This window comes from Physeter macrocephalus, chromosome 8 (genome assembly GCF_002837175.3).
Source record: "Physeter macrocephalus isolate SW-GA chromosome 8, ASM283717v5, whole genome shotgun sequence".
Taxonomy (NCBI): domain Eukaryota; kingdom Metazoa; phylum Chordata; class Mammalia; order Artiodactyla; family Physeteridae; genus Physeter; species Physeter macrocephalus.
The window spans coordinates 93,930,700-93,957,277 of NC_041221.1; the positions used below are offsets into that span (position 1 = coordinate 93,930,700).

Sequence of the window (26,578 nt, forward strand, 5' to 3'; positions counted from 1 at the left end):
TAAAATGTATTTTGACCTGTTAATGTTATTTTGCTAATTTTATTGACTTTTTCTAATTCTTTATTCTTCCATTATTTGTAGTTAATTTTAATCTGCCTTATTGTATATCAACGTTTTTCATCCTGTTTTGCTTAATTTTAGCTTTTTTAGCATCCTATTGATTGATTATTCTTTACCATTCCAGTGTATTATCCATTCTGTTACTTAAGCAGAGAGTATTAATAGAGAATTCATAACATTAAATTTACAAGGGAAATAGTCACTTCAGTCCTTTATCACTTTCAATTCATGAATATATTTATGTATTTCCATATTATTGGAGAACTTGAGGATTTTAGAATGAAGAGATTTGAGACTCTTGGTGTTTTTGTTGTTTGTTTGTTTTATCATTTAAAATTATACTCCTCTCCCCCACTTGGTATAGTACAGTGGGTGCAGACTTCTAAGAAAATTCTTATGCATACTCTTGTCTTACGTTATCCCTCTTCTTTACCTTTCCTCCTTCTCTGCAGTGATAGGATTCATGGATGTTGTCCAGGAAAAATGTCTTCCTATCAGCTCAAGACTAATCAGTGCAAATTAAATACATGTGTGCCCATTTAAAAACCAAGTACCAGTTTTCCAAAGACACGGCCCTATTGTGGGAAGAGGTCTTTAACATTAATTGGAAAGTATAGTGATAAAAGTCCATGTCTGTCTATCTATTCATATATCATCTATCCATTCATGTGTGTATATATACATATATATAAAATGTCAAGGCTTTTATTTAAAATAATAAAAAGTAATGATTGTTTCAAATGTGAGAACATATTCCATAAAAATTTCTCTTGAAGGGCAAGGAATAGGAATATTATCTATATTTTGTGGTTTAAAATTATGTGGGTGAGGGCTTCCCTGGTGGCACAGTGGTTGGGAATCTGCCTGCCAATGCAGGGGACACGGGTTCGTGCCCTGGTCTGGGAAGATCCCACATGCCGCGGAGCAACTAAGCCTGTGAGCCACAACTACTGAGCCTGCGCGTCTGGAGCCTGTGCTCCGCAACAAGAGAGGCCACGATAGTGAGAGGCCCGCGCACAGCCATGAAGAGTGGCCCCCGCTCTCCGCAACTGGAGAAAGCCCTCGCACAGCAACGAAGACTCAACACAGCCAAAAATAAATAAATTAATTTTAAAAACATAAATAAATATATAAAATAAAATAAAATTATGTGGGTGAGTCTTACTGGTATAAGAATCATCATTTGAATGAATAAAGTCCATGAAGGATATAGTCTATAGAAAGAAATTTTATAAGGTATAGCAATAACTATATTTACTTCTCTTGTTTTCTACAGACTTTTCTTCACAGGAATTAGAGATTTTTATTTGTTCCTTTTCTTCCTCCTGGCTTCAAATGTTTGTTGCAGAGGCAGTCTTTAAAAAGTTGTGTTTACAGAGTTCCATTAGTATTTCTTCTGAGCCACTCTCTCTTCAGAAAATGGTAAGCACCACTCTATTTTAGTTCTTTTAATTTTTTTTTTTTTTTTTTTTTTTTGGCACGCGGGCCTCTCACCACTGTGGCCTCTCCCGTTGCGGAGCACAGGCTCCGGACTTACAGGCTCAGCGGCCATGGCTCACGGGCCCAGCCGCTCCACGGCATGTGGGATCCTCCCGGACCGGTGCATGAACCCGTGTCCCCTGCATCAGCAGGCGGACTCTCAACCACTGCACCACCAGGGAAGCCCTAGTTCTTTTAATTTTTAAGAAGTAAGTTTATAAATTCAATTTTTAAATATTCTTAGTTATTTTAATAATTGGACAGAGCATATTAATCATAAATCTTTCAAACATATATAAAAGCAAGTAGTTTTCTTCCTCAAAATGGAATAATTAGTGAATAGAAATTCTAATTACTTGAGAGTAATTAAGAACTGGTAACAGAAAAATTATACAAGAATCTTTATATCACTTGCCACAGTATGTAAGATTATTATTTTGGAAAGACCTTGATCCAGAAACATTCTACATAGTATTTAATGGTATTTAAAAAGCAAAATTTGCAAATGATGCCAAAGGTTATACCAGTTATCCTATGTATATACACATATAAACTTGATTTGATCCAAGGTTTTCCAGTTTTATCTTGGCTATCTTTAGCTATTATTGATATCTAATATCTCCAGCAGTTTCTTCAACAAATGAGAAATATGCTTGTTAATAATTGGTCAGATTGGGCAAATACTGTTTGCAACGATCCTTGTCTTCAGTGACTTTTGCGCTCCTCATTCCATTTATTCCAGACTTCTTTTCTGTTGAAGGAAGACATTACCAAAATGGAAATGACAAAATACCAGTTGTACTTAAACCATAAATACTAAAAATAGGCTAATTATAACAAGTTGGGCATAAGACTCATCAAAAGAACTTTCCTAAATGAGTGTCAAATTTGAATTCAAAAAAATAATTATTTTGAAGAAGGTATTTTTCTTGTGTATGTCATACTGACTTAATGACATGGAACTAGCAGCTTTCTTAATATTTTAGCATGTTCATATGAGATAGGATGGCAACCATAGTGATGAAACCAAGAAAATATAACTAAATTTAATGGTGAAATGAATCAAGTAATTTCTTTTTACTGTTTCCAGGTTTTTGTAGTTGAGAAAGCAATATAATATTATTTTGCAACAGGTATATTCCTATTTGCCAGCTTTGGGGAAAACTGGTGTGCATGGGACTGGAAAGATGCAGATACCAAAGAAAATAGGACAGCGGCCTTGCTTTGAATCTCAGAGGGCTTTAATTATGCTGAATGGTGCTAAACAGAAACAAGTTGAAGGGCTGCCAGAGTTACCGTAAGTGATGCTTATATACCAGCTATGCTTTGTTTTCGAGTACAGCTCTTCTTCTTAGTCATTTCTTGAACTGTATCTTTATCTGAGATGTTGTCTGAATTATACTGATAGCAGAAAACTCAGTTTTATACCTGTAAATGCACATGATCAACATTTTCACTTTCTTTAATTCAAGGTACACACTTTCTTTCTATTAAGTCTTTTTCAAAAGAAATAAAACTCTTCATCAAATTATTGTTCCACACAATTTTTGCCTTGTGATTTAAAGTACTACTTGTATATAATATAGATGGGATTTCAGAATGCATCACCATGTGAGATACTCTGAGTTGTTACAATAGCTTTCCCCAAATGAGAAACCTCCTCTAAAAGTATGCTATATAAAATTCAGAAGACCTGAAATCTTTTTAGGAAGAAGAGGATAGGATTAGAACATGAACATAAGAATAGGGAGTAGGGGCCTGCATTTTGATCTTAGCAGTTTGCTTTAGTCTCTCTGCCAAATATGGTTTACTTGGTCTCGTCTGCTTTACTGGACTTTCAATATTCATAAACTTTTCAGTGGGCTATTGGGGGGGTGCAAGGGTAATAAAATGAAAATGCATAAAATTTGTTTCTGTACAGTTGAAATAAATATAAGAATAGAAAGCAGTAAAGATTTGAATGAATAAGGGGGTTTAAATTAAAAGAAGGCTAGATTTTTTTTTTTTTTTTTAACTCACCATATAATTTGTGCTTCTACGCCTTGGTGAAAAACAAGCTTTCATTATGTCTTACTTTCTTTTCAGAGAGCTGAATCTTGCTAAATGTTCCTCATCTTTAAAAAGATTGAAAAAGAAGTCAGAAGGAGAATTGTCGTGTTCCAAGGAGAATTGCCCCTCTTTAGTTACAAAGATAAATTTTCACAAGACTAATTTAAAAGGTATTCCAAATATCTAAATTAATTTATGCTAGGAACTTTTCGTGGTTATAGTCAGTATTTGCAAGTTTTACACACTGGCCCTGATGAATGCTTGAACTTAAATATTGGACTAGGTCCAGGAAATACCTTCCTGGAGAGCATATTATTTTTGTGAACAGCCATTTATACAAAAAAAAAAAAAAAAGTGTTTAATACCTGGTGTAATAGAGTATTCCTCCCTTCTTTTCTCCACCTGCCTTTTCAAATATTAAACACTGTGTAGCTCATGTTGAGCTCATTCCAGACTTGCCTGCCTTACTTTTCTATTCCACCTCAACCTGTGCTGCTTAGGATCAGTGTCTTGTGATTTGAAAGTATAATTCAGTCTTCATCTCTTTCAGTCCTAGACGTTTTGTGAACAAAGAATGAGAAGTAGGCTATGTTACATAGCTGTGTTAAGCATATGGACTCTTTTCTTCCAGGCATTGAGCCCAGACTATGAAATGTGCTTGGCTTTTGGTTCTAACTATACTGGAACCTAAGTACCTAAAGGGATGGAGTAACAAGAATAGCGTTGTAATAATTCACTCCGGCACTTCTTTTGCTTAGGTACCCCTTAACTCAAAATTATAAATTACTTCCGAGAGTCTGTATCTGGCCAAAGTAAATTGCTAAGTCTCTTGTTTATGAGCTATATCGTGTTTTTAATACAAATATTATCATTATGGAACCAAGCTTTCATCATCTTTCAACATGAGATGAGTTCATAACAGCATATCACAAATTCAAAATAACTGCCCATTTGGCTCAAAATATGAAAAATGTATTAAATGTGCACTCAGATATTAACTTCACAAAACAGTGTCCTTTTTCTTTGTTTATTGTGTCAGAAAGTAAAATGAATATGAATGGCTTTAAGCTGGACAGCAGAAGGAACTGGAGGGAGGAAGAGAATTGAGAAATAGTAGAGAAAAACTTCGAAAGCTTTTCAGTGCTTGTTAAAGAAATGTTTTGGTAGAAGTTACAGAGATAATCTGTAAAACTGAACACTGGAAAAATGTGCTTCTTAGTATTTTATAGCAAGAAAGAGTTTGATTCAGTATGTATTTCATTTGTTTTCAAAGCAGTTATTATGTTTTTTTAAATTCCCCTTACATCAAATTATCACTTATATCTTATTAATCTTGCTTACAGCAGAGAGGGATGTATTCAATTTTAGGCAGCAGGCACTAACTGCACCCCTCCTAGAAAAGGCTTTGCCATTCTATTTGTCATTCTTGTTCAGCTTTAAATGGTACTAGGGATTTTTTTCATGTGTGTGCATGTGCGTGTGCGTGTGTCTGTGTTTATATTAAGATTCCCCCATTTCTCCTTCTCTGTGCTGCTGTAGCCAAGCCAGACAGCCTATTGAGAAGCAGCAAACCATCTGTTAATGGATTTGAAGTTCTGAATTACACTTGAGTGTGTAGAGGCACTCATGCTTAGCCAGAAACATTCATTTGAATTAAGCTATAAATGCTGTATAAAAAAGAGCCATACATTTAACGTAGGTTCATGAATAAATTTAAGAGAGGGCAATTGCACTTTAAACTTTTATTGCTGCAAAACCCAGTATATTTGGTGTTCTCTGATCATTTGAGGGTTTTATAGCAGGATTGAAACTTCAAACCTTGAACTAGGGGGAGACAATACCTTTATTAAACCTTTAGTAGAATTTCATTGCTGAATTGCTGATAGAACAGAGAGGCTCTATGGATTGGTGGGGTTCCCTCCCCCCGTTTTTTTAAATGTGAGAGATGTTTAAACCAGTCAAAAGGAAAACTCAATAAATAATTTTCTGGCATGGGGCCAGATCTCCTAGTTCATGCCCTTTGATTATTTTCTTTAGTTGATATCTTGTCTTCTCTGGAATAATCTATTAATTTTTTATGGCAGGAGAAACAGCCCTCCATAGAGCTTGCATAAATAACCAAGTGGAGAAATTGATTCTTCTTCTCTCTATGCCAGGAATAGACATCAATGTTAAAGGTAAGTTCTAAATCTTTGTTGTCTAATTCAATGTCTTAATATTTGTGATATTAAATAGTTTAATTTCAACATTAAGAAAAATCATTTAAGTATATTTACCTAACATATCTTTAAAGTATTGCTAGTAGCAAAACCAAGAAATTCATCACATATTGATGTATAATAGTGCACAACCATTTTTTGACATCTATGTTTTGATCAGATCCCAACATCAATATTTTAAAATAGTTTTTATTTTTTACAATTAGAAATATGATTACACCCTAGGCATTTTTATCAAAGCATTCTATTTGTATATGAGGCACTTAGAAAGTCACACTGATAAGGGAAGTAGAATATCAATACTTCACTACCAAAAGTCCTACTTTTGCCGTTTTAAAATTTGCCTTGATTTCTAATTTAGACAATGCTGGCTGGACGCCTTTGCATGAAGCCTGTAACTATGGCAACACAGTATGTGTCCAGGAAATTTTGCAACGTTGTCCAGAGGTAGATCTGCTCACTCAAGTGGACGGGGTGACTCCTTTGCATGATGCACTGTCAAACGGACATGTAGAAATTGGCAAGCTGCTACTCCAGCATGGGGGTGAGTGCATTTATGCTAAACGGGTTATGATAAATTATCCAGTTTTTTGATGAATCCCTCAGAGGTAGAAAGTATTTTATATTTTAAGCTCGATAAGGAAAGATACCTTTATTACATTTTAATGAAAAAGTAAAGATGAAAAGTCTGCTAGAATGTAAGCACCTTTTATTTACTGAGGATAAAAGCCTTTTCATAAAATGTATTTATTTATCGTATTATTAAGCCTTTTTACCTTTGTTACCAGAGTGTATTTTGAATTGGGTGTGTTGGTTTTTACTATTAATCCTTTTACTTAAAGTGTGTAATGTCTGTAAACCAGCCATTTCTGAAAGCTTATTAATAAGTGGATGTAAATGTTCAATTGTGAGTACTTGGGTTTTTCATTCTTGTTTCATTTCCTATATATAACTGCTAATGATTATTCTTTTTTTTAATGAGTCATTTCTTTATAGACTACAAAAAAAGACATCCTAGAATAATATCTTTTCTTCATTCACATTTTGTAGTCAATTAATAAGTAGGAGGATTTCCAAATGATAATAACTGTTGTGCAGAGGGTATGTGATGGAAGTAACTTGAGCTTAATATTCATCTACTGCTTTTTCTGATGATTTCTTGTCTGATCTCTGCTTTCAGAACCCTTTTTTCCCCCCCCCAACTCAGTGATATTCTTCTTGTATCCAAACTGAATAATATAAATTTTATATCAAAGTGTTCAAAACTGATTTGCGTTTTAAAAGGAAAAACAAAGGAAAAGTGATGACTAGCTTATAGTACACAAAGATTTGTATAAATTTCCTATTTTATTTGTACTAAAAATACTGTTGTACTATTTATCCAGTAATTAAAGCTATTTGATTCTGCATGAAAATAAACAGCATATTTTCTTTAGCTATCTCTTTACTATGTATCTGTATCTATCTGTCATCTATCTGAGGAAGGCTCTATATCATGGTAGTTTAACATGTTTGGTTATTTATAGTCTTCTCCTGCCCCCTAAAGGCCTTAGTGTGTCTGTTTTACTTATACCATTTCATAATCAATGTATTTTTCAGTTCTTATACTTTTTTTAGTATTATATGTTTACAAAACCATACTGTTATATCTCCTAAGTGTTTTAGTTTTCTACTTAACTATGTATGTGACATTCCAAGCCAATATTTGGCTTTGCTTCAAGTGGTCTAAGTGATGTAAAAGCCATTATTGTATTAAGTCCAACTTTTCAGAAGAAGGCATTATACTAACCAATGTGAATGTTTTTAGGACCTTTGGTGAAGAATAATAAATTGATGAGTTCTTTGCCCTAAGAGAGGAAATCTACTTGTATTTGCATTTATCAAGGTCCTTCGGCAATCATACAGACTTCTCTTTGCCTTAGGTATAATCTGAGTTTGGACCTGTCAAATGGTTTGACACCATCACTGTAGAAACTATATTATCTCTTCATTGTGAGTCGCTCAGTATTGAGAGCAATAATTTAAATTATGTTTCTAAAACCTTTGTTTACTTTTGGTATCTTGGTTCATAATTTTGTTGTATTTTCTCTTTTAAACAGGAATAACCTGAAACCTTTTTTTTGAAATATCAACATAATGAAAATAAATCTAATTTTGATTTAGAATTTTTTCCATAAATTATACATTAATCGTATGTCATTACTGTTTGATCTTTTACATTAAATACACTTTATATCTAGGCCACTACATGTGTCTCATCATATTCATCATTAAGAGTTTTAGCAGCTATGATCTGTAATCTGACAATAAGATCTGTGTTGTATGGTAGAATCTTCTGATTATGTCCACTAGTACTCAAACTTTTATATCCCTTATAACATTTTTATGGCAAAGTACATAAATAATTATAGGACTTGACTGGCAGAGGTGTGAAGTACTCCTGTACTTTGCTGTGTGACCAGATACTGAGTCACTGTTATTTTGCCCCTCTCATATCATCCTTAACTACCCAGGGGATAAACTGTATCTTCAAAACTTTCTTAGTAGATGGTTAGATGGGTGTAGCTAGCATAGATGGATGAAATCTGAGTTTGTCCCAGAGCAGTTAATATTTACTTATTGTGAATCAGTTACCTATACTAAAAATTGAACATAAGCAAGGATAATGAAAAACGTGTTCTGTGTCTAGGCAAAGTTTTGCAGTCTGCACTGCTGCCATTGCCTATTAGCAATGGAAGGGGTCAGTACTTTTTCCTCTTGGTGATATTATGAAGTACCTTTAAGGCTCTTATACAGAATTTAAGATAAATGTATTTTTTAAAATTTCCTCCAGGAACACTGATATTCTTATTTGAAGATGACAACTTACAAAGTTTTATCAAAGTTTTTTTTTTAATTTATAACCATATATGTTATTTATTGAACTAATGCATGTGCTTTTAGGCAAACCTGATTAGGCAATTGACTAGATTTTTTTTTCTAATGCACCTTTATTAGTCAGTTAGTATATAGAACCAGTTAATTATGTCAATATGAATTACTACAAAATATGACTGTAAACTGAGCCCTGGATGCTTTGGGGGAAAAAGGAGAGAGAAAATGGCTGTTACACTGCCAAAATAAGAATGTTTAACTCTTAACATTTTGCATGTTCTTTTTCACAGGCCCAGTCCTTCTGCAGCAGAGGAACTCTAAGGGGGAATTGCCCTTGGATTATGTGGTATCATCTCAAGTCAAGGAAGAACTATTTGCTATCACAAAAATAGAAGATACAGTGGAGAACTTTCATGCACAAGCAGAGAAACATTTTTACCACCAGCAACTTGAGTTTGACTCATTTTTACTTAGTAGGATGTTGCTAAATTTTTGTTCAGTTTTTGGTTTGTCTTCAGAGCTCTTCTTAGCTTTCAGAGGATTAACTCATCTAAATGAGCTGCTTATAGCTTGTCAGAATTATAAGGAAACCACTAGTGCTCGTACTGACTGGTTATTGGATCTTTATGCTAGAAATATAAAGACATTGCAGAAACTCCCAAATATTCTTAAGGAACTCCGTGAGAATTTAAAAGCGTGTCCTGGAGTACACACTGAGGCCTTATTGGTGACATTGGAAATGATGTGTCGGTCGGTCACTGAGTTTTCATGATGATGCCAGAAAAAATGGGTCAGCTTTCTAAACGTGCTCAGCTTGCTTTGTCATTTATTATGGACTTCATAGCTTATTAACAATTATTAATTTCATTTATTTATTGACAGAATTTGCAGCCTTGCTAAATCTTAAAAGCACTTAAAGAACTTATCCAAAGCTATAGTATAGGCTTATTTTTCCAGTGTGTAGAATTTAACTCAAAAGTAAAAAATAGTTTTGTTTGATACACATTGCTTTTATTAATCTTTATTATTTTTTGTTCTAAAAGTGATAGTATTTATTTATATTGTACATGTAAAATTTTTTTATTTAAATATTTTTTCAAATCAATGTAATGTCCTCTCTTCTAGGTGTTCTGGGTCTTAGCATCATGACAAGAATATACATGCAAATGTGCACCTATAAACATGTAGCTCCCTGTTTCTTCTCTGTAGGCTGTTGGAATAAAATACTCAGTTTTACGTGTTTCTAAAATAAACATTTCAAAATTCACAATAATATATTCTTTTGGTTTTTAAATTTAGTAAATGTGCTAATAGTTTGATCCCTTGATCTATTTTATTTTAGCAGTTCCTATAGAAAGTGTATTTCTACTCCATGTAACCACTATTCTGTAAGTGAAAACATTTTGCTTCATAATGTTTTATTAAATATTAAGATTATAAATGGCAACAAAGTAAAGGATTTGAGATTATCTAAAATCTTAATGTACAGTATGCATTTACAGAGTAGTAACATTTCAATTTGCAGTTTTTCCTAATAGTAATTTGTAGTAAAACTAAAAGAAAGGATATGGATAATAATTACTTTTGAAACTGGAGTTGCTTTACTAGTGGGAATAAGTTACATTGTGATACAGCTGGAAAAGAAACAGAACTTCCATTTCGATTTTATGTAACTAAAGTGATGATCTCACAGTAATTAATCTGCTAAAAAAGCACAGTTTAGTTTTATTTTGGAAATAGATCTTTTAGCAGGATACAAATGCTGAGAGTCTTATTACTGGGTTTACAGTCTAAACTAAAAATTGCTACATTAGTTTATCAGCTCTGAATAAAAGTCAGGTTTTTTTCCTACATTTTTAAATCAGTAATTTTTTACACATACTCTAAGAAGTATTAGTCGTTTCTAGTTAGCCTTCAAATGTGACATCATACAACTCTCTTTTGATATTTATTGATACTTGCCAAAATATCAGAGAAAACGTGACTAAGGAACATTATAATGCTCATAGAGAGTAAAGCGCTTCCCCAGATGATGTGTAAGAACATTTTTATTTTTATTCCAAAGAGTAGCCACTTTACGTCACTTGTGAAGGCATGTGGAATAACATTTGCTTGGTAAACTAATAAAAACATAGGCTTTGATATCAGACAGACATAGTTTCAAATCCTTGTGTAATTTCTTACTAACTGAATTACAAAGCAAGTTCCTTTCTGAGCTTTGGTTTTCTTACCTGTCAAGTGGAAATAACACCAGGTATCTTGGTCATGATAGAATTAAGTTATTAGCCGTTCACCTTATATGGCACTTAATAAATGTTACTTCCTTTTGCATTCTTAACTCCTCTTTTTAGTTATAACGAATCATTTAGATAGTAATTTCTTAAGTTGCTAATAATTCTAAGTTAATGAGATAATTAACTGCTAAGAAAAAGTAGATAATTAACTGCTAGAAAAAGTAGTTTTCTAAATTAAATGTTCACAAGAAATATTCATTTAGTTGCAATTAGTATTAATATTTCATAACTGTTCTGTCTGCCAATTTCTACAAGCCATGCTGACATGAAATATTAAACACTCAAATGCCATTGAAGTCTCTACCTCAAGAAGGTGTCATTGCAGTTTGTACTTCTTCAAAAGTATAACTTGGCAAACAGATGACTGCTTTGTGGCCTAGTTAAAAATACCAATAAATATATATGAATTTAAACCTGCAATAAGAAACTTTATTTCCCATATTACTTCTTATGTTTTATTTTAGAAAACATAATAATTGCCTCAAATTTATTTTAGATATAGAGAAAGTGGAAATTTTAATAGATAAAATTCATAGACTTTCCGGCCCCTGGCATTTTAGCTGTAGGCATCTCAAAGTTGCAGCCACTGAAGAGAAGAGAAGGCTGAGTAATGCTATTTATCATTGTACTCTGCCAGATTTCATATCATAGTTCAATGGAGTTGTTTTTTTTAAAAAAAAAAAAAGGCCTATGAAAGCCCTTATTACAATAGAAAATAAAGCTTGGAAGGATATTTCTGAGCTGTTAAGATTCAGCTTTCTCCATGCGTAATCCCCACAAATATTTGGAATATAAAAGATTTTAGAATGTTTCCTGGCAGCTTTTTAGGAAGGGTCTCTATGAAGTTTTCGAGCTTACTAGTTCTTAATTTCCCTACACATAATAAAGTGGTCCAAGTATATATACAAGTTTTGTCATTTCATTAAGTCCAAGATAACCAGAAAAACATTTGTCCTCATATAAATCAAATGCTAAATTAATCAGTGTTTTGAATTCATTGTTTCTTGAACACCTATTATGTACCAGGTGGTATGCTTGATAGGGGCTAACTACAGTAAAAGAGGAAAAGCTTACATTCTAGGAAGGTAAGTCTAGTTTTATTGTCTTCTGTATAGGCTGTTGAAGAAAATTAATTTCAGTTTGGGTGTTTCTTAAATTTACAGTAATAATTGGTGTTCTCATTTCGTTTTAAATGTAAAGGGTCTGATAGTTTAATCCTTTGATCAGTGTGACTAGCAATTTTAGAGTGAATAGAATGTGGTGTGTGCTTTTGCAATCTTAGTGGACCCCAGTACTCATTCCTAGATAAACACAAATGCATTAATGCTAGGATCCTTTATATAAACACTAGGAAATGTTTGCCATTTTTGTTTATTCTGTTATAGAAAGTTAATACCTTCACAGGAAAAAATTTTTGATGGAATGTGCAATCCATATGCATTTACACACCTTTCCAGTTAAGTGATGAACTTGATGAGAGCCTGTCACTGTTGCCCCTTAATCAGTAGAAAGGGGTCATTTTTGAGTGACATGAGGCACTCTTTCCCTCAGGCGTTTATCACGTAGCTTCCACACCAGTCGCACCTCTTGCTGACGTGGAGCTTGCAAAATTCAGAATGATAATTGTTTTTATAACAAATGTGGATTGAGTTAGAAAGGTCAGTGATGGCATTATTGGAATTACCCTGTGCCTGGTGATGTCAAAACTGAAGACATGGAATAGTTAACTATTTCCTATAAATCAAATTATGTTATCAAAAAATTCACCTTGTAGGTTAAGATGAATTATGGTAGGATGATGTACTTTGGTGGTTATTTGCTCTGATACAGGATCAGAGATTATTAGACTATAAATAGAAAAGGTTGTGGTATTGTTTTTTTAGGTTTTAAGCATACAGCTTTTAGAGTACTGCAAATCGCACTAAAAGACCTTTTCAGAGGAAACAAGATAGTTTTAACATTATTGATTGTTAAACAGTCAAAAAAGTTTTCTCTCTTAAGTAAATGCTAATCTTTTAGAACATCCAAAATGTTATATTTTAATTCATGCTTCCCAGTTTATGAAAGTAGCAAGTAACTTTCTTAGACACATGAATTTACGTGAATTGCTGGGGGCGGGGGGAACATTCTATTAAATTATTTTAAAAAGGACATTTTCCAATCACAAATCCATGTGATTAGCTTTTTATCATAGAGGAATTTGCTAATTAGTACTTTTGTGTTAATAAGCAAAATTACATTTTGTATTTATATTTGATGTACAAAATATTTTCTAATATTTTATGTATTTGAATTCATTACCATATGGTTTGGGTTTTGTTTGTTTTTTGGTGTAGGCATATAGTTCAAATACACTGACGCTATATATTTTTTTAATCTTGAAATATAACCCTTAGCACTAGACACAGTGATTTCCTTTTTTTAATAATATTGTATTTGTACTGTTGAATATATATTTTTTTCTTTTTTAAAACAAATATAGTGAATTATTCTGTGTTTTTAAACTACTTGCTGAATTAAGATCCAACAGTATTAAATCAACAAAGTGTAACCAGTGATTAGTTACATAAAAATAATATTCCTAATAAGATAAGTATATAATGTTATTTTTATATATTTAATTTGTAATATGTAATATTACCCTTAACAGACCAAAAAAATTAAGTTCCTTATTCAAGCATCTATAAAGAGCTGTCTCCAGTTAAAGATGAAACATTTTCTCCAAATGTTTGTCTTTTTACTGTGGTCCCCAAATCTTTTCAGACGGTTGAACCCAGGTTTGGTAAATCTAATCCTCTTCCTTTCAAAAGTATCTAAATTAGATCAAGTGAACATTAATGCATAATGGGTGTTAAACATTAATAGAGAATGACTACATTGGAACGTATGATTTATTTCTACCAAAGAGTGGAATTTTTTTAAAATGTGCTTAGCACTTCCAGCAGGTAAATTGCACTGAACTGAAAGTCTGGAATCCAGCTTTGAATTTACACCTATTATACTATCATTTATCTTAATAACAGATGAACTAAAATTTCCAATGATTTTCCATTCTTCTGTCCTCAGATGAAATAGTCATGTTGAAAAAAATCATTAATCTTAAAGTGGTGACAGATAAAAAGAATTTAGTTTGTTGTCAGTACTTCTCAACTTAAAGGTTAGGTCAGCCATGGTTTATGTCATGACACTGATAAATTTTTCTAATGACCAGAATGGTTTGATTTGTAATAGCTTTTTGTTTTGGTTTTAAGGAATATATATCTTGGTTATCTGACTTCATCCTAAAGAGGCATTTTTTTCTACTTTGCATTGTTTCTATTTTATAACATAGAGACAAAATTATAGAGCAGTAAGTAAAATGTGGTGTTAAAATATGCATTTTAAAGAGCTTTCCATGAAAACTTAAAAGCAGAATTGTAAAGATGAAAACTTGGCAAAGGGATGAGGGAAAATGGTTAGGAATCATTGTGGTTTAAAGAGGGTAAAGATTTCTAGATGCTGTTTAATATACTGAGGAGGTAGTGAAGGTATAAAATCAGAAAAAAGGCAGACAGATCTCCTCATCTCAGGAACAAACTGTCTTTGAAAATTTTGAACAATGTTCAGTGAACCAAGGGTCAAGATAAGTGTTTGGTGGAAGATTCTTTTAGTTAAAATTCACTCAAAATAAAGAATAAAAATACCAATTTTAATGGTATCATCAGAAATAGGCTATTTCGACTAGTAATATTCAGTCCTTTCTTAAAAGTTATGCAAATCTAGATTTCTCATTTCTTGTTTTCCCATGATTTTAGTTCTTTTACTCTTTTTTTTTTTCCAAAATACTTTTAAGTTCATAGTCATGTTATTGGAGGAAATAGACTTAAAGAGAGGTTGAAAGCCATTTATAAAAAGTGGTTGAACTGGTTCCCTTAATTCCTTTTTCCTGGATTAATTTTAGTCCTTTTTAAAAAATAGAAAGTGTTTAAATGTAATTTTAAATTATTTTATCTAAGTAAAATTACAGAGGGGAAAAGATTGTAAGCAAATCCATTGCTAATAGTGGTGTATTTCTGATAGAATTTTGAATATTTGGTTTTTACTTCTCCAAGTTTCTCTGCAACATGATTTATATTTGTGTATAACAGCAGTAGCCAATTTACTTTTTAAAATAATGCTCCTAATATAAATAAGAATCAGTTTTGAAATTTTTCTAAAGTTGTCTTATTTAAACTGGCATCTACTGGACTTTTAAAAATATAAAGTGCATTTTAAAAATATGCCATTTTTCTTCAAGGTAAGGATGTAATTAAGCCTAGTATCGTCTAATGCAGATCTCAAATAATACTCTTGGACTATATGCCCTTCCTTTGAAAGTAAATCTGGCTTATTTTACTGATATGCTGCTTCTGTCTTCTGTTTAAGCCTCTTCAAAGCAGCGCCTTACCATGTTGGGCGGGGTCATTACTGTTTAGTAGGATTCCTAAATTGCTAAAGTTTCAACTTCATGTAGACACCTTGTGGAGTCATGATACCATATCTTCACTATTAGCCTTTTCTGATTTTAGAAGCTTTCATGGAACCTGAAGAATTACTTGTTCTGATTTTTTTTTTTTTTCCAGATTCAACACCAAAAATCAGGGAGAAACTGTAAGATTAAATGATGACTACATTTATCAAAGGCTGTATCTTAAATTCCTTTAAAGGGAGTTCACTACTGTGTGATTAAATTGAGAATTATTTTCTTTTATTATAATACACCTGGAAAAAATTCCCTTCTAAATATTACTATTTACAGCATTAATTCAGATGTAAGCAGTCAGTCGTCTACTGAGAGAATTCTGAGCAAAATTGTCTTGCCACTGTTGTCCAGAGCATATTATTTTGCACCTCTTCTGTGAAGGTGAGGAAGATGGCTTCTTGTAAGTTACTGTTTTTAGTAGTACAATTCAAAATACAATATTTTAACAATTGTTTTATATAAATACATTGGATACCTACATCATAACTGCAGTACACTGGTGAGTATCACATCACTGTCTTTTTGGGTAGATTTCTCACTTGCTGGTCAGTGGTGTTGTCACAGTCACTGAGAAATCCAAGTACATGTGTGTTCTTTGTATTAGCATCATAGTGCCAGAAGAATGGATGGTGTGTACCTGGTAACCCACCCTATAAGAGTTAGTATGCCTAATTCTTGGTTAAATTATCAAATGCTGGATGTTTCGTGATATCCCCCCAAAAGTTTCTCTCCATTATATCTGAAAATGCTTTTTTTCATCCTACAGGGAAATTTAAATGGTAATGTTCAGCAACTTCAAACAAATAAGACCGAATACCACATTGATCTATTTTAAAACTGCTTCTAAAAACATACATAGTATTTTACTTTTCTGGGTGGGTTACCATGTGCTTCAGAGACCTTAGTATGGTTTGCTAGGTCTCTGTGTTAGTGAAATATGAACTTTGTAAGAATTCCAGGACAAAGGAAAGGGGTAGGTATACCACTGTGTAAGGTTGCAGAGTTTATTAGTTCTTGACATCAATAAATTGTTTTCCATGGTTTCAATATTACAAGTTATACAGAGATTTTGACTTGTAATTGTCATAATCAGTACTGTAGGAAGAATGTTTTGTGGAAATAATGTAGAGTTTAGTTTTAAGGTTTCCAGTATTCTGAGTAGCTTTATTAAAAGAAGATCTCTGAACTTGGGACAGATCTTGGCATTTCCTTCCCCCTCACCTCTCTGCTGTTGTCCAGCTGTCTTTGTAATTACTCTTGACTGTTGTCTCAGATGTGTCTTCAGTCATCAAGAGACAATTAAAAATGGTTGGGGCCAGGGGTGCACCTTTCTCTATGCAGTTAGCATTTCCTAACTTACCATTTGAGCTCTGGCAAAATAAAATGCCTCAAGTTGACTCGTGTCATTTTGAAGCTTGTCTTTGACCAAAATGGGGAACTAAGCCTATATTACCATCTCGCCTCACTAGTAGCAGTAACAACCTCACTCAGCCAGGTCTCCTCAGCTGCATTTATTTATTCCCGAGAAAATGAGAGGTGGTTTGTATGTTCGCTCATTGACTCTCAGGTTGGTCATTCCTTTTCTCTTTTGAAAGACCATTGAAGAATCTACAGCAGGGGAGAATTACATTGCAATTTTATTTTTGCTACAAACTGAAAAAACTTTGGCACAGCTACTTACCTATTTCTGTTTTTCTTAATACAAATAGAGCTTTCAGCTTAATCTAGTAACACCATTAATTAAATAGAGCAGAAGAGCAGTGCCATTTCGTTACCTTTTTTTAAAATGGAGTCATATAATTTTTCAGTGACATTTGGAGACACAACCATCATATACATTAAAAAAAAAAAAAAAAAACCTGTCTACAAAAATACTGCTTGTGCATGCAACAGAACACTTTTTTTGTTGTTACCAGTTCAGAATGCAAAGGAATAGCCCAATACATTGAAACTCATTTGAAACCAATTTGAATTATTTGACTCATCTCCCCCGACCTTTTTTGGTTTTTGGTTCTTAACCCCAGATCCCTTTGGAAAAGCACAGATAGAAACATTAAATTCCAGCAAACCTTTCACAGTGTTGTTAGTTTCTATAGCATATGCCCATTTTGGACATTTAATGGTTTTTATCTGCATAGTATTCTTACATGATGAGAAATTTTCCTTGGTATTTCTTAAACCTCAGTGATTCAGCTGGAATAAGTCTTATGATGTGACTGCCACTGTACAAATGTAGAAACAGAGGCAGAAGAGGTAACAGTTTCACCAGAAAAAAAAGGGTGTTTTATATTTTTTTCTTTCAGTGAGTTACACCAGTCATCCTGGGAAGGAGAATTATAATCCAAAGGAATGACACTATTGTAAGTATTCTTTTCATTATTTTTTATGTGGTTTTAATTCATACTTGACCAAGCAATTAGAAAAGGCTGATTCTAGACACACTAATCAAACAAATGAATAGACATCTGTACACAAATATACACACACACTCAACGCTTGACATTTAAATCACCAGAATTTAAGCATTAATTTAATAATAAACAGGCTTTTGCAAGAAGTATAATGGTGGTTCTCTTTACTTGTATTTCTGGAACAGCAACTGCCTTTTATATTTTGATTTGTTTTTAATGCTGAGTACAAAACTCAAAAATAAACCTTTAGGTATATTTAACTAGTGTATAAACTGAAATTAAAGCCTTTGAATAAGACCTGTTAATACAGAAGTATGACTCCTTTCAGCATTAGAGACATTTGGATATTGAGATCAAAATGGGAATATGGTCCCTGGATAAGAGAACTTACTACTAAATTTTTTTTCACATTTAAATAACACAATAAAATTCTATAAAAGATACTTTCAGAAACATATCAATTAAAATTTGCTCTTACTATACTTTAACTCCAGATTTGATTTTAATATGCTATCATTGGTTTGACCACTGCCTATGACAGGGCAAGTCGTATAGTTGGTACTCAATAAATATATCACAGAGCAAAGTCACTTAAAGAATCTTTCAATTCAGATTATCCTAGTGTATAGAATGATTCAAAATTAATTTGGAATCCTGACAGCACCTATCAATTTGAGTCTGTGGAACAGTACCAAAATAAACAAGAAGTACCATGTTCTTTTTATAAATGAAAAAAGTTTTAAATATGCATTTCTTATAAATTACCACAATTAGTGGCAATAATAGTAGTTTGGATAATGAATGACCTTCAGTGAATTTACTCACTAAAGGATATCGAGGAATATATTTCATAGTTCATATGACTACTGTATATAGCAGTCCAAATAGGTGTTAGAGTGACATCCAGTCTCTTAAGATATCTTAAAATATTTATATGTTTACAAACCTCTCAAAACCAAATCAAGTTAAGCAGCTTTAAAAGGCAAAATTGTGCCTTTGTGAGAAGGAGAAAGAACTGGTTAAAGTTCTGTTATTCACAGTCTCTTGTTTTCAGTCTGTGAGTGCAGTAGTTTGTAAAAGCAACGAAGATTCCCCTGAATATCACTTTCATACCTCAAGATAGTTCTTACTCCTCTAGCAGTGTCACTGGATACTCACCCCTGCAAGGTGCTGCGTTTTATACAGCACGCAAGGTTTCAGGGAAAGCCTTTTTTCTTCCAAACCAAACCTGGGTTTCTTTAAGTAAAATATTATTTATATGAGACCAAAAAATAAAAGTACTGATTAGTTTTAGAAAAGATTTTTTTTTATTTAATGCAGTGAATAGTCAACCTTACTATTGAACTAAACATCTGAAATTTGATAGCATAAAACAGAAATTAGTCATCTGTTAATGGTTGCTGTCCACTAGGTACATCTGAGGTGTTAGAATATCAGGCTTGTAGACATTTGAGTAGACAATGTCAGCACGGAACACAAATCTCACACAAAGTATAATCAAAAGTCATTTCAAACAAATTATTCCATCAGTAAACTTCCTGTGGCAACATCAGCTTCATGAAGTATTACGTCTGTCTTAACAAACGATGATGGTATGCGGATGTAAGCATGTCATTATAAACACGATGCGCTAAATAGAGCATATTGAGGTCAAAGCCTTTCTGTAGAAAGGGAATTTAATTGACATTCTTTCAAGCATAGTGTATAAACAGATCAAAATAGTTTTATCATAAGAAACAGTATTTAACAACATAGCTTTAAAATAAAAATACTTTAAAAATCAACTTTGATGAGATTAAATTTATTTTTAAAGAAGCTTCCTATAGAGTGAAATATATATTTCTTGCTTCTGGCTTTTCTACATTTTTCCAGCATGACCCCCACCTTCACCCTATCCCAGTCCATTGTTAATAAAGTAGTGCAAAACACTGCAGCAATTTCAACCAAGCTTAATCCCCTACCAAATCAGGGAAGTAAGACATTCTCACCAAATTCTCTCTAGAGGTATACTCCCTTGATATACCAGGAAGTTAGGTACAAAAACTACATGAGAGTCGGGAATGCAATTTTTAAGTATAGATTCTATGGTAAGTAGTGAAACATTTTCAAAGGCAAACTCCTGCTCCCCATAAGCAGTTTATTTTACAAAATAGGTTTTCATGCATTCATATTTTCAAGAATGATTTTTTTTTTTCTATAAATGAATATAATGAAACACTGGCATATCACTTAGCACACTGCATTCTCCTCTACGTTAAAATTCACACTAATAACAAAAATCATAATATGCATATTAAAGCAGTTCAGTAACCTAATAAGAAAGTAGATACATTTTTTTTTCTGTGAGAACACTTGAGTATTAAATATTTTTAGATGCACAGAGGCATAATCTGACACCAAAAGCAATGTGGATTTAATTTGCTAGATTTTTGACAACTGAACTGGGTTGCTAATTTGCTAACTTGGCACAAATTAATAGTGATTGGTATAAAAATCCTTATAGGCAATCATCATTTATAAACCTGGCAGTATTTTTTGTGTAGTCCTGTAGAGATTTTAAGGTTTTAGATGGAATGATAGAAGATTTGGAAATTTTCTTTGTAGGATTTCAGTGTGTGGAAGATTCTCTTGAGGAGGTGAATACACCTTCACTCATTAGCTTAAAGTCAGCCTAGTCATATCTAAATAATTTGCACAGGAATGAATATCAGGATCCGAATCTATGTTAAGTTGTAATGCATCTGTTCCATTATTTAGGTTCTGGAATCCTTCCTCCCTTTTGAAATGTATAAAACATAGAAAACTGTAATGGATTATTTTTCAGATAAAAAATAGTCACATTAAAAAAAAACTTTAAAATCAAATTGACATTTACATTTTATGTAGATTTCATCAGAGCACAGCTGAGCATTTAATATTCTAGTTCTTACACTTGTAATTAGAGAAATGTGTATCTCCCAATGTTACCATTCTTACTTTTGTTGTTCCAATGTGTTATTATCCACAGCTAACAAGGCTTTCACGCAGCAATAGCTAAACCTTTATCAAATTGATTCTGTACAACGGAAGTATATTTTCAAAGACATATGCCTTTGTACACTATTTACAAATTCTCTCAATCATGGTAAAATGGCAAAATAAATAAAAAACAGAAAGAAAGGAAATGCAGCTCAGGCTGAAGGCTTTTCCTTTTATCTTCCCAAACAGATGCTGGTCTCCTCAGTGCTGGGAGCTGGCTAGCCAAGATTGTTTTTCTTCCTTTTACATGGGCTATGAGAAGGATCTGGTTTCAGTTCTTGGTATTGCACCTGTTTAAACAGAGTTCAGAGAAAGGCTGGTCAGGTGGCCACTTTCTGGCAAAGGAAGGAAAAGCAAAGGAATTGAGAGACTATGCTTGGGGGAAAAGAAAGTGCTCGCTCTGGAAGCTGTATGTGATCTGCAGCTGGGATGCAGAAAACAATAGAATGATAGAGCAAAGAGGCAAGGGAAATCTTGCCAGAATCTACATGAGAGCCCTGATGTGAACTTTGGTAACAGGCTGAGGTCTCTATTGCCCATACCCAAGTAACATTAAAAGCAGAACCATCTCCATCTATTTTGAGGGGCCGAATAATGGTTCTCTATAATTTATTGTGTGCTTGTTTAATATAAGCTTCATCTCCATCCAGCCCACTCTCATGTCTGATACCAAATCAAAAACTCAGCTGAAACAAAGGAAAGGTATTGCTGCAACCCAGCTTCAATAGTTTGATAAAAACATTTCTCATTTTGCTCTGAAAATATTTAATGATCAGTGGGCATTAATTAACCTCCAAGGCTTTCAAAGGATGGAGATATGCCCCGGTTCTCAAAAATCAGTACTCTTTCCCCCTTCACTGATCTCTAAACAGACATCTTTAAAACTCACTTAATTCATGCAATTTATTTAAGGAAGTGTTTTTCTCAATGTCTGCTGGCATACTTTGTTTTCATCATCTAATATTCCTAATTCCTCCTTCAGGTGATGGTGACTTCCCTTCACAAACTCCAGCTGAACCTTGGGGGAGGATTGTCCCCCCGACATCCTGGTAGGTTCTCTATGCAATGCCCTCTCATTCCCCAGTTTTCTCTGTAAGTTCTTCTTGGATAACACCCCAACTGGGCTAATTCCTGAATGGCAAAATCTTCTACAGGCTTTATTAGCTTTACTTAGCTCTTCTAAAACCTTCAAAATTAAATGGATATAAAAGTTAAAACCCAGTGCCACACTACATTAAAATTATACAGGCATACCTTAGAGATATTGCATGTTTGTTTCCAGGACACTGCAGTAAAGCGAATATTGCAATAAAGCAAGTCGCATGAATATTTTGGTTTCCCAGTGCATATGAAAGTTCTGTTTATGGTATACTGAAGTCTATTAAGTGTGCAATAGCATTATATCTAAAACAGCAATACCTTAATTTAAAAGTGCTTTATTGCTAAAAAATGCTAACCATCATCTGAGCCTTCAGCAAGTATTAATCTTTTTACAACAGTAACGTGAATGATCAATGATCATAGGCCACCATAACAAATATAATAATAATGAAAAAGTTCAGAACGTTTCTAGAATTACCAAAATGTGACACAGAGACCCAGAGTGAGCAAATGCTGTTGGAAAAATTGTTCCAATAGACTTGCTCAATGCAGGGTTGCCACAAACCTTCAACGTGTAAAAAAATGAAATATCAGTAAAGCACGATAAAATGAGCTATGCCTGTAGTTATAATAATGAAACCTACATACCACTTGCACATCTGAAGGGACTCTGGAAAGGAAGTCAAGTAGTTCATTATTATCAATTGCATATGGACTCCGCAGCTTTTTTGTAAATTTATTGATGCCTGAAAAGGTGATAGATCAAACATTATTGAAATCTATAAAGTTTGGAGTTCAAATACACATTTCTGGCAAAAGTGTTGTGGTAATTTAAAGATCTAGATTAAGCTGCCTTTATTTCAGCCTTGACTGAATGAACCAGTAAACCCAGTTTTCTCCCTCCCTCCCTCTTTCCCTCCTCCTTTCCACCTTCCCAACTCCATGGCTGCTCTGTTTTTCTCTTTGTACTTCAGTGGCTTCTTCCCAGCAGGAAAGGCTTTCTATTTGGAAAACAAAAGGCACCTGGCAAGAATGATCAATGACCTATCTTGCCTTTCCCCTCAGTGTTACAGTACTTAGAAGCTTTGCTTTAATGTTTCATCTATGATGAAACTTGTCTCCCTACATTTTGGATTGGGATTGTTTTTAAGGCAAGAAATCTGACTAACTGGTTCCCCCTTTTCAAAAAGATACAATTTGTTTTTTCAGTGGTGGGGAGGTGTTGTTATTATGCAAACTAACCTGGGTTTTTGCTTTTTTTGTTTTAATTTCAAAATGACCTGGAATTAGGAAGGGTTTACCACCAGCTTTAAAAAAATAAAAAATAAAAAGCTTTGAAGATGGCGATGTATAAGGATTCCAAACACATCTCTTCCCACCAACATGCTGGATCTACAGCTACATATGGAACAGCTACCTCTGAAAATAACCTAAAAATTGGCTGAGTGAGTCTACACACTGGCAATCGTGAGAAGGCCCACATCGAAGCAGGTAGGAGAAGCAGGGACACAACCACACCATAAACCCCACCCCTAGCCTGAGAACCCACAATCAGGAGGGACTTCTCTCTGAGGAGTGAGGGTTTGAACCCCAAATCAGGCTTCCCCAACTTTTAAGAATTGCACCTGGGGAGATGAGCCCCCAAAACATCAAGATTTTTTTCTTTTTCTAGTTTTGAGAAATAATTGACATACAAGTTTAAGGTATACAGCATGATGGTTTGATGTACACATATAGTGAAATGATTACCACAGTAGGTTTAGCTAATATCCATCATCTCGTATAGATAAAAGAAAAGATTTTTTTCTCTTTTTCTGTGAGTTTGATGTTTGGGCTTCTGAGGGGTTTTATTTTTGCTTTTTTTTTTTTTTTTTTTCCCCAATTCCACATATACGTGAAATCATACAGTGTTTGTTTTTCTCTGACTTATTTCACTAACATAACACCTTCAAGGGCCATTCATGTTGTTGCAAATGGCAGGATTTCCTTGTTTTTTTATGGCTGAATAATATTTCATTGTATACCACTTCTTTATCCATTCATCCATCAGTGGACACTTAGATTGTTTCCATGTCTTGGTTATTGTAAATAATGCTGCGATGGACATGGGGGTGCAGAAATCTTTTGGAGTTAGTCTTTTTGTTTCCCTTGGATAAATTCCCAGAAGTGTAATTGCTGGATCATATGGTAGTTCTATATTTATTTTTTTAATGCCTCTCCATACTGTTCTCCATAGTGGCTGTACCAATTTACATTCCCACCAACAGTGTACAAGGGTTCCCTTTTCTCTGCATCCATACCAGCATTTGTTATCTTTTTGATGATGGCCACTCTAACAAGCATGAGGTGCTATCTCATTGTGGTTTTAATTTGCATTTCCCTAGTGACTAGGGTTATTGAGCATCTTTTCTTGGATCTGTTGGCCATTCGTATATCTTCTTTGGAAAAATGTTTATTCAGGTCCCTTGCCCATTTTTAATTTTTTTTTTTTGTTATTGGATTGTATGAGTTCTTTATGTATGTTGGATATTAGCCCCTTATCAGATATATGGTTTGCAAATATTTTTTCCCATTCTGTAGATTGTCTTTTCACTTTGTTAATGGGTTTTTTTGCTATGCAGAAGCTTTTTGGCTTGATACAGTCCCACTTGTTTATTTTTAATTTTGTTGTTTTAGGTATGATTTTCAAAAAATCATTACCAAGACCCATATCAAAGAGCTTTTTAAAAAATGTTTTCTTCTAGAAGTTTCATGGTTTCAGGTCTTACAATCCATTTCAAGTTATTTTTTGTGGCTGGTGTAACATAGGGGTCAAGTTTCATTCTTTTACAAATGACTATCCAGTTTTCCTAGCACCATTTATTGAAAAGACTATCTTTTCTCATTGAGTATTCTCAGTTCCCTTGTCAAATATTAAATTTACCACATATGCTTGGGTTTATTTCTGGGCTCTCAATTCTGTTCTATTAGTCTTTTTGTCTCAAAACATCTAGCTTCAAAAACCAACTGTGTGTTCAGACTCACCCTCCCCAGGGCCCAGCATGGAAGCAGCTGATCCAGGGGCAACCAGATTTTGTGTGGGAACGCCTCATTTGCTTGTCATGAGGGGAAGGCATCTGATGCGAAACATATTCAGGGGCCTACCTGGGTACTCTTCAGGGACAGAGACTGGCAGCCACCATCTTTTTTTTTCTTTCCTGGCAGGAACCATCTCTCCCCGACTGCCTCAGTCCAGTCATTTGGTACCATCTTCATGCTCTCCCTCTGCCATGTTCCAGAGCACCAGTATCTCCCCGAAGGGAGCTTTCTCACACATCTGGTGCCTGAGGTTTTACATCTGTGAGGCAGTTCAAGATGATGACCTAGGACGATCGTGAACTCACCTCTTCCCACAGACACACCAACTCTACAGCTACATATGGAACAATTTCCGGTAAACAAAAAACACACCCCCCCCGCCCCCGAAAACTAGCTGAGCACCTCCTTCACGTGGGGCAAATGAGAAAAAGGCTACATTCAAGTGGATAGGAGATGCTGAGAAACAATCTCACCATAAACCCCACCCCCAGTGCAGCTACCCACCATCAGGAGGAAACTCACAAACCCGGAGCTTCTCCCTGAGTAGCCAAGAGTTTGTACACCACATAAGGCACTTCAGCTTTTAAGACCTGCATGTCAGAGTTGAGCCCTCAAGGCATCTGGCTTTGAAAGTCAGTGGGCTTGCATCCATGAGACCCAAAGTGCTATAGTGAAAGGAGAATGGCTCTTAAAGAGCTCGTGAGCACTCACTCACCCCAGGGCCCAGCACAGAGGCAGCTGTTTGAAAGGTGCCCAGGTTTTATGTGAAAAAAATTCATTTCCTAATCTTAAAGAGTTGGCCGGAGAGGCAGGGGCCTGCTGGGATACTATCTGGGGACAGAAGCTGGTGGGCCCCATTTTTGAGCTCTCCCTCTACTGCGCTTCAGAGCACCAGTATCTCCTGAGGGAAGCTTTTACCCACGTCTCATGTTCTGGGTTTTGTGGCTGCCACCAGGGGGTACCCCTTGATTGCTTGGCTCTGGAGGCCAGGGGACTGGTGCTCCTGAGTCCCCTGGAGCTATAACATTCAAGAGACAGTTCTTGGCAGGCTACCACCCGCAGGGCACTGGACAGACAGCAGACTGAAACACACCCCAGTCTTCCCAAGAAAGCCCTATTTGCTTGTCCAGGAGCTTTGGCCTGAGGGGCAGGAATCTGCTCTGGCACACTTCTAGGAGCCTATGGAAGTGTTCTCAGGGAACAGAGGCCAACAGAGGCTGGTGGATGCAATCTTTGCATTCTCTCTATGCCTTGCTCTAGCTTGCCAGTATCTCCCAGAACCTCGGCTGGTGCCCCAATTTTTGCAACTGCTCTCAGGAGACACCTCTACATTTCCTAGTTCTGGTGGCCAGAGGGGCTTATGTTTGCAGGTCCCAAAGGACTGTAACCAATAGAGAAAGAAGTCTTAAACAGCTAACAACACCCTTAGGGCACAGCAAAAAGTAACAGCCCAAGGAGCTCAATCTCTGTGAAACGGGCCTATAATTTTATCAT

General features: G+C 34.5%; 2 protein-coding genes across 13 annotated transcripts in view; one reads left to right on the forward strand and one right to left on the reverse strand.

Annotated features, from left to right (window-relative positions):
* Positions 1-9,870, forward strand: part of SLF1 (SMC5-SMC6 complex localization factor 1) — a 61,770-nt gene extending 51,900 nt beyond the window's left edge. Inside the window, exons 16-22 of one of the 2 annotated variants that reach the window (XM_007104346.4) lie at positions 1,337-1,482; positions 2,673-2,836; positions 3,625-3,758; positions 5,673-5,765; positions 6,169-6,351; positions 8,972-9,471; positions 9,807-9,868. In XM_007104346.4, the coding sequence (XP_007104408.2) occupies positions 1,337-1,482; positions 2,673-2,836; positions 3,625-3,758; positions 5,673-5,765; positions 6,169-6,351; positions 8,972-9,453 (1,202 nt within the window). In that variant the 3' untranslated portion in view covers positions 9,454-9,471; positions 9,807-9,868. Of the gene's footprint in view, positions 1-1,336; positions 1,483-2,672; positions 2,837-3,624; positions 3,759-5,672; positions 5,766-6,168; positions 6,352-8,971 lie in introns of both variants that reach the window. The other variant, XM_055086665.1, reaches the window with a different exon arrangement.
* A 9,412-nt stretch (positions 9,871-19,282) lies between these two features.
* The window catches only part of MCTP1 (multiple C2 and transmembrane domain containing 1), a 594,606-nt gene continuing 587,310 nt past the window's right edge, over positions 19,283-26,578 (reverse strand). For all 11 annotated transcript variants that reach the window (XM_055086668.1, XM_055086667.1, XM_055086666.1 and 8 more), the window contains 2 exons: positions 22,655-22,752; positions 19,283-21,195 (listed from right to left, as the gene is read on the reverse strand). In XM_055086668.1, coding sequence (XP_054942643.1) covers positions 21,124-21,195; positions 22,655-22,752 — 170 coding nt within the window. In that variant the 3' untranslated portion in view covers positions 19,283-21,123. The remainder of the gene's footprint in view (positions 21,196-22,654; positions 22,753-26,578) is intronic.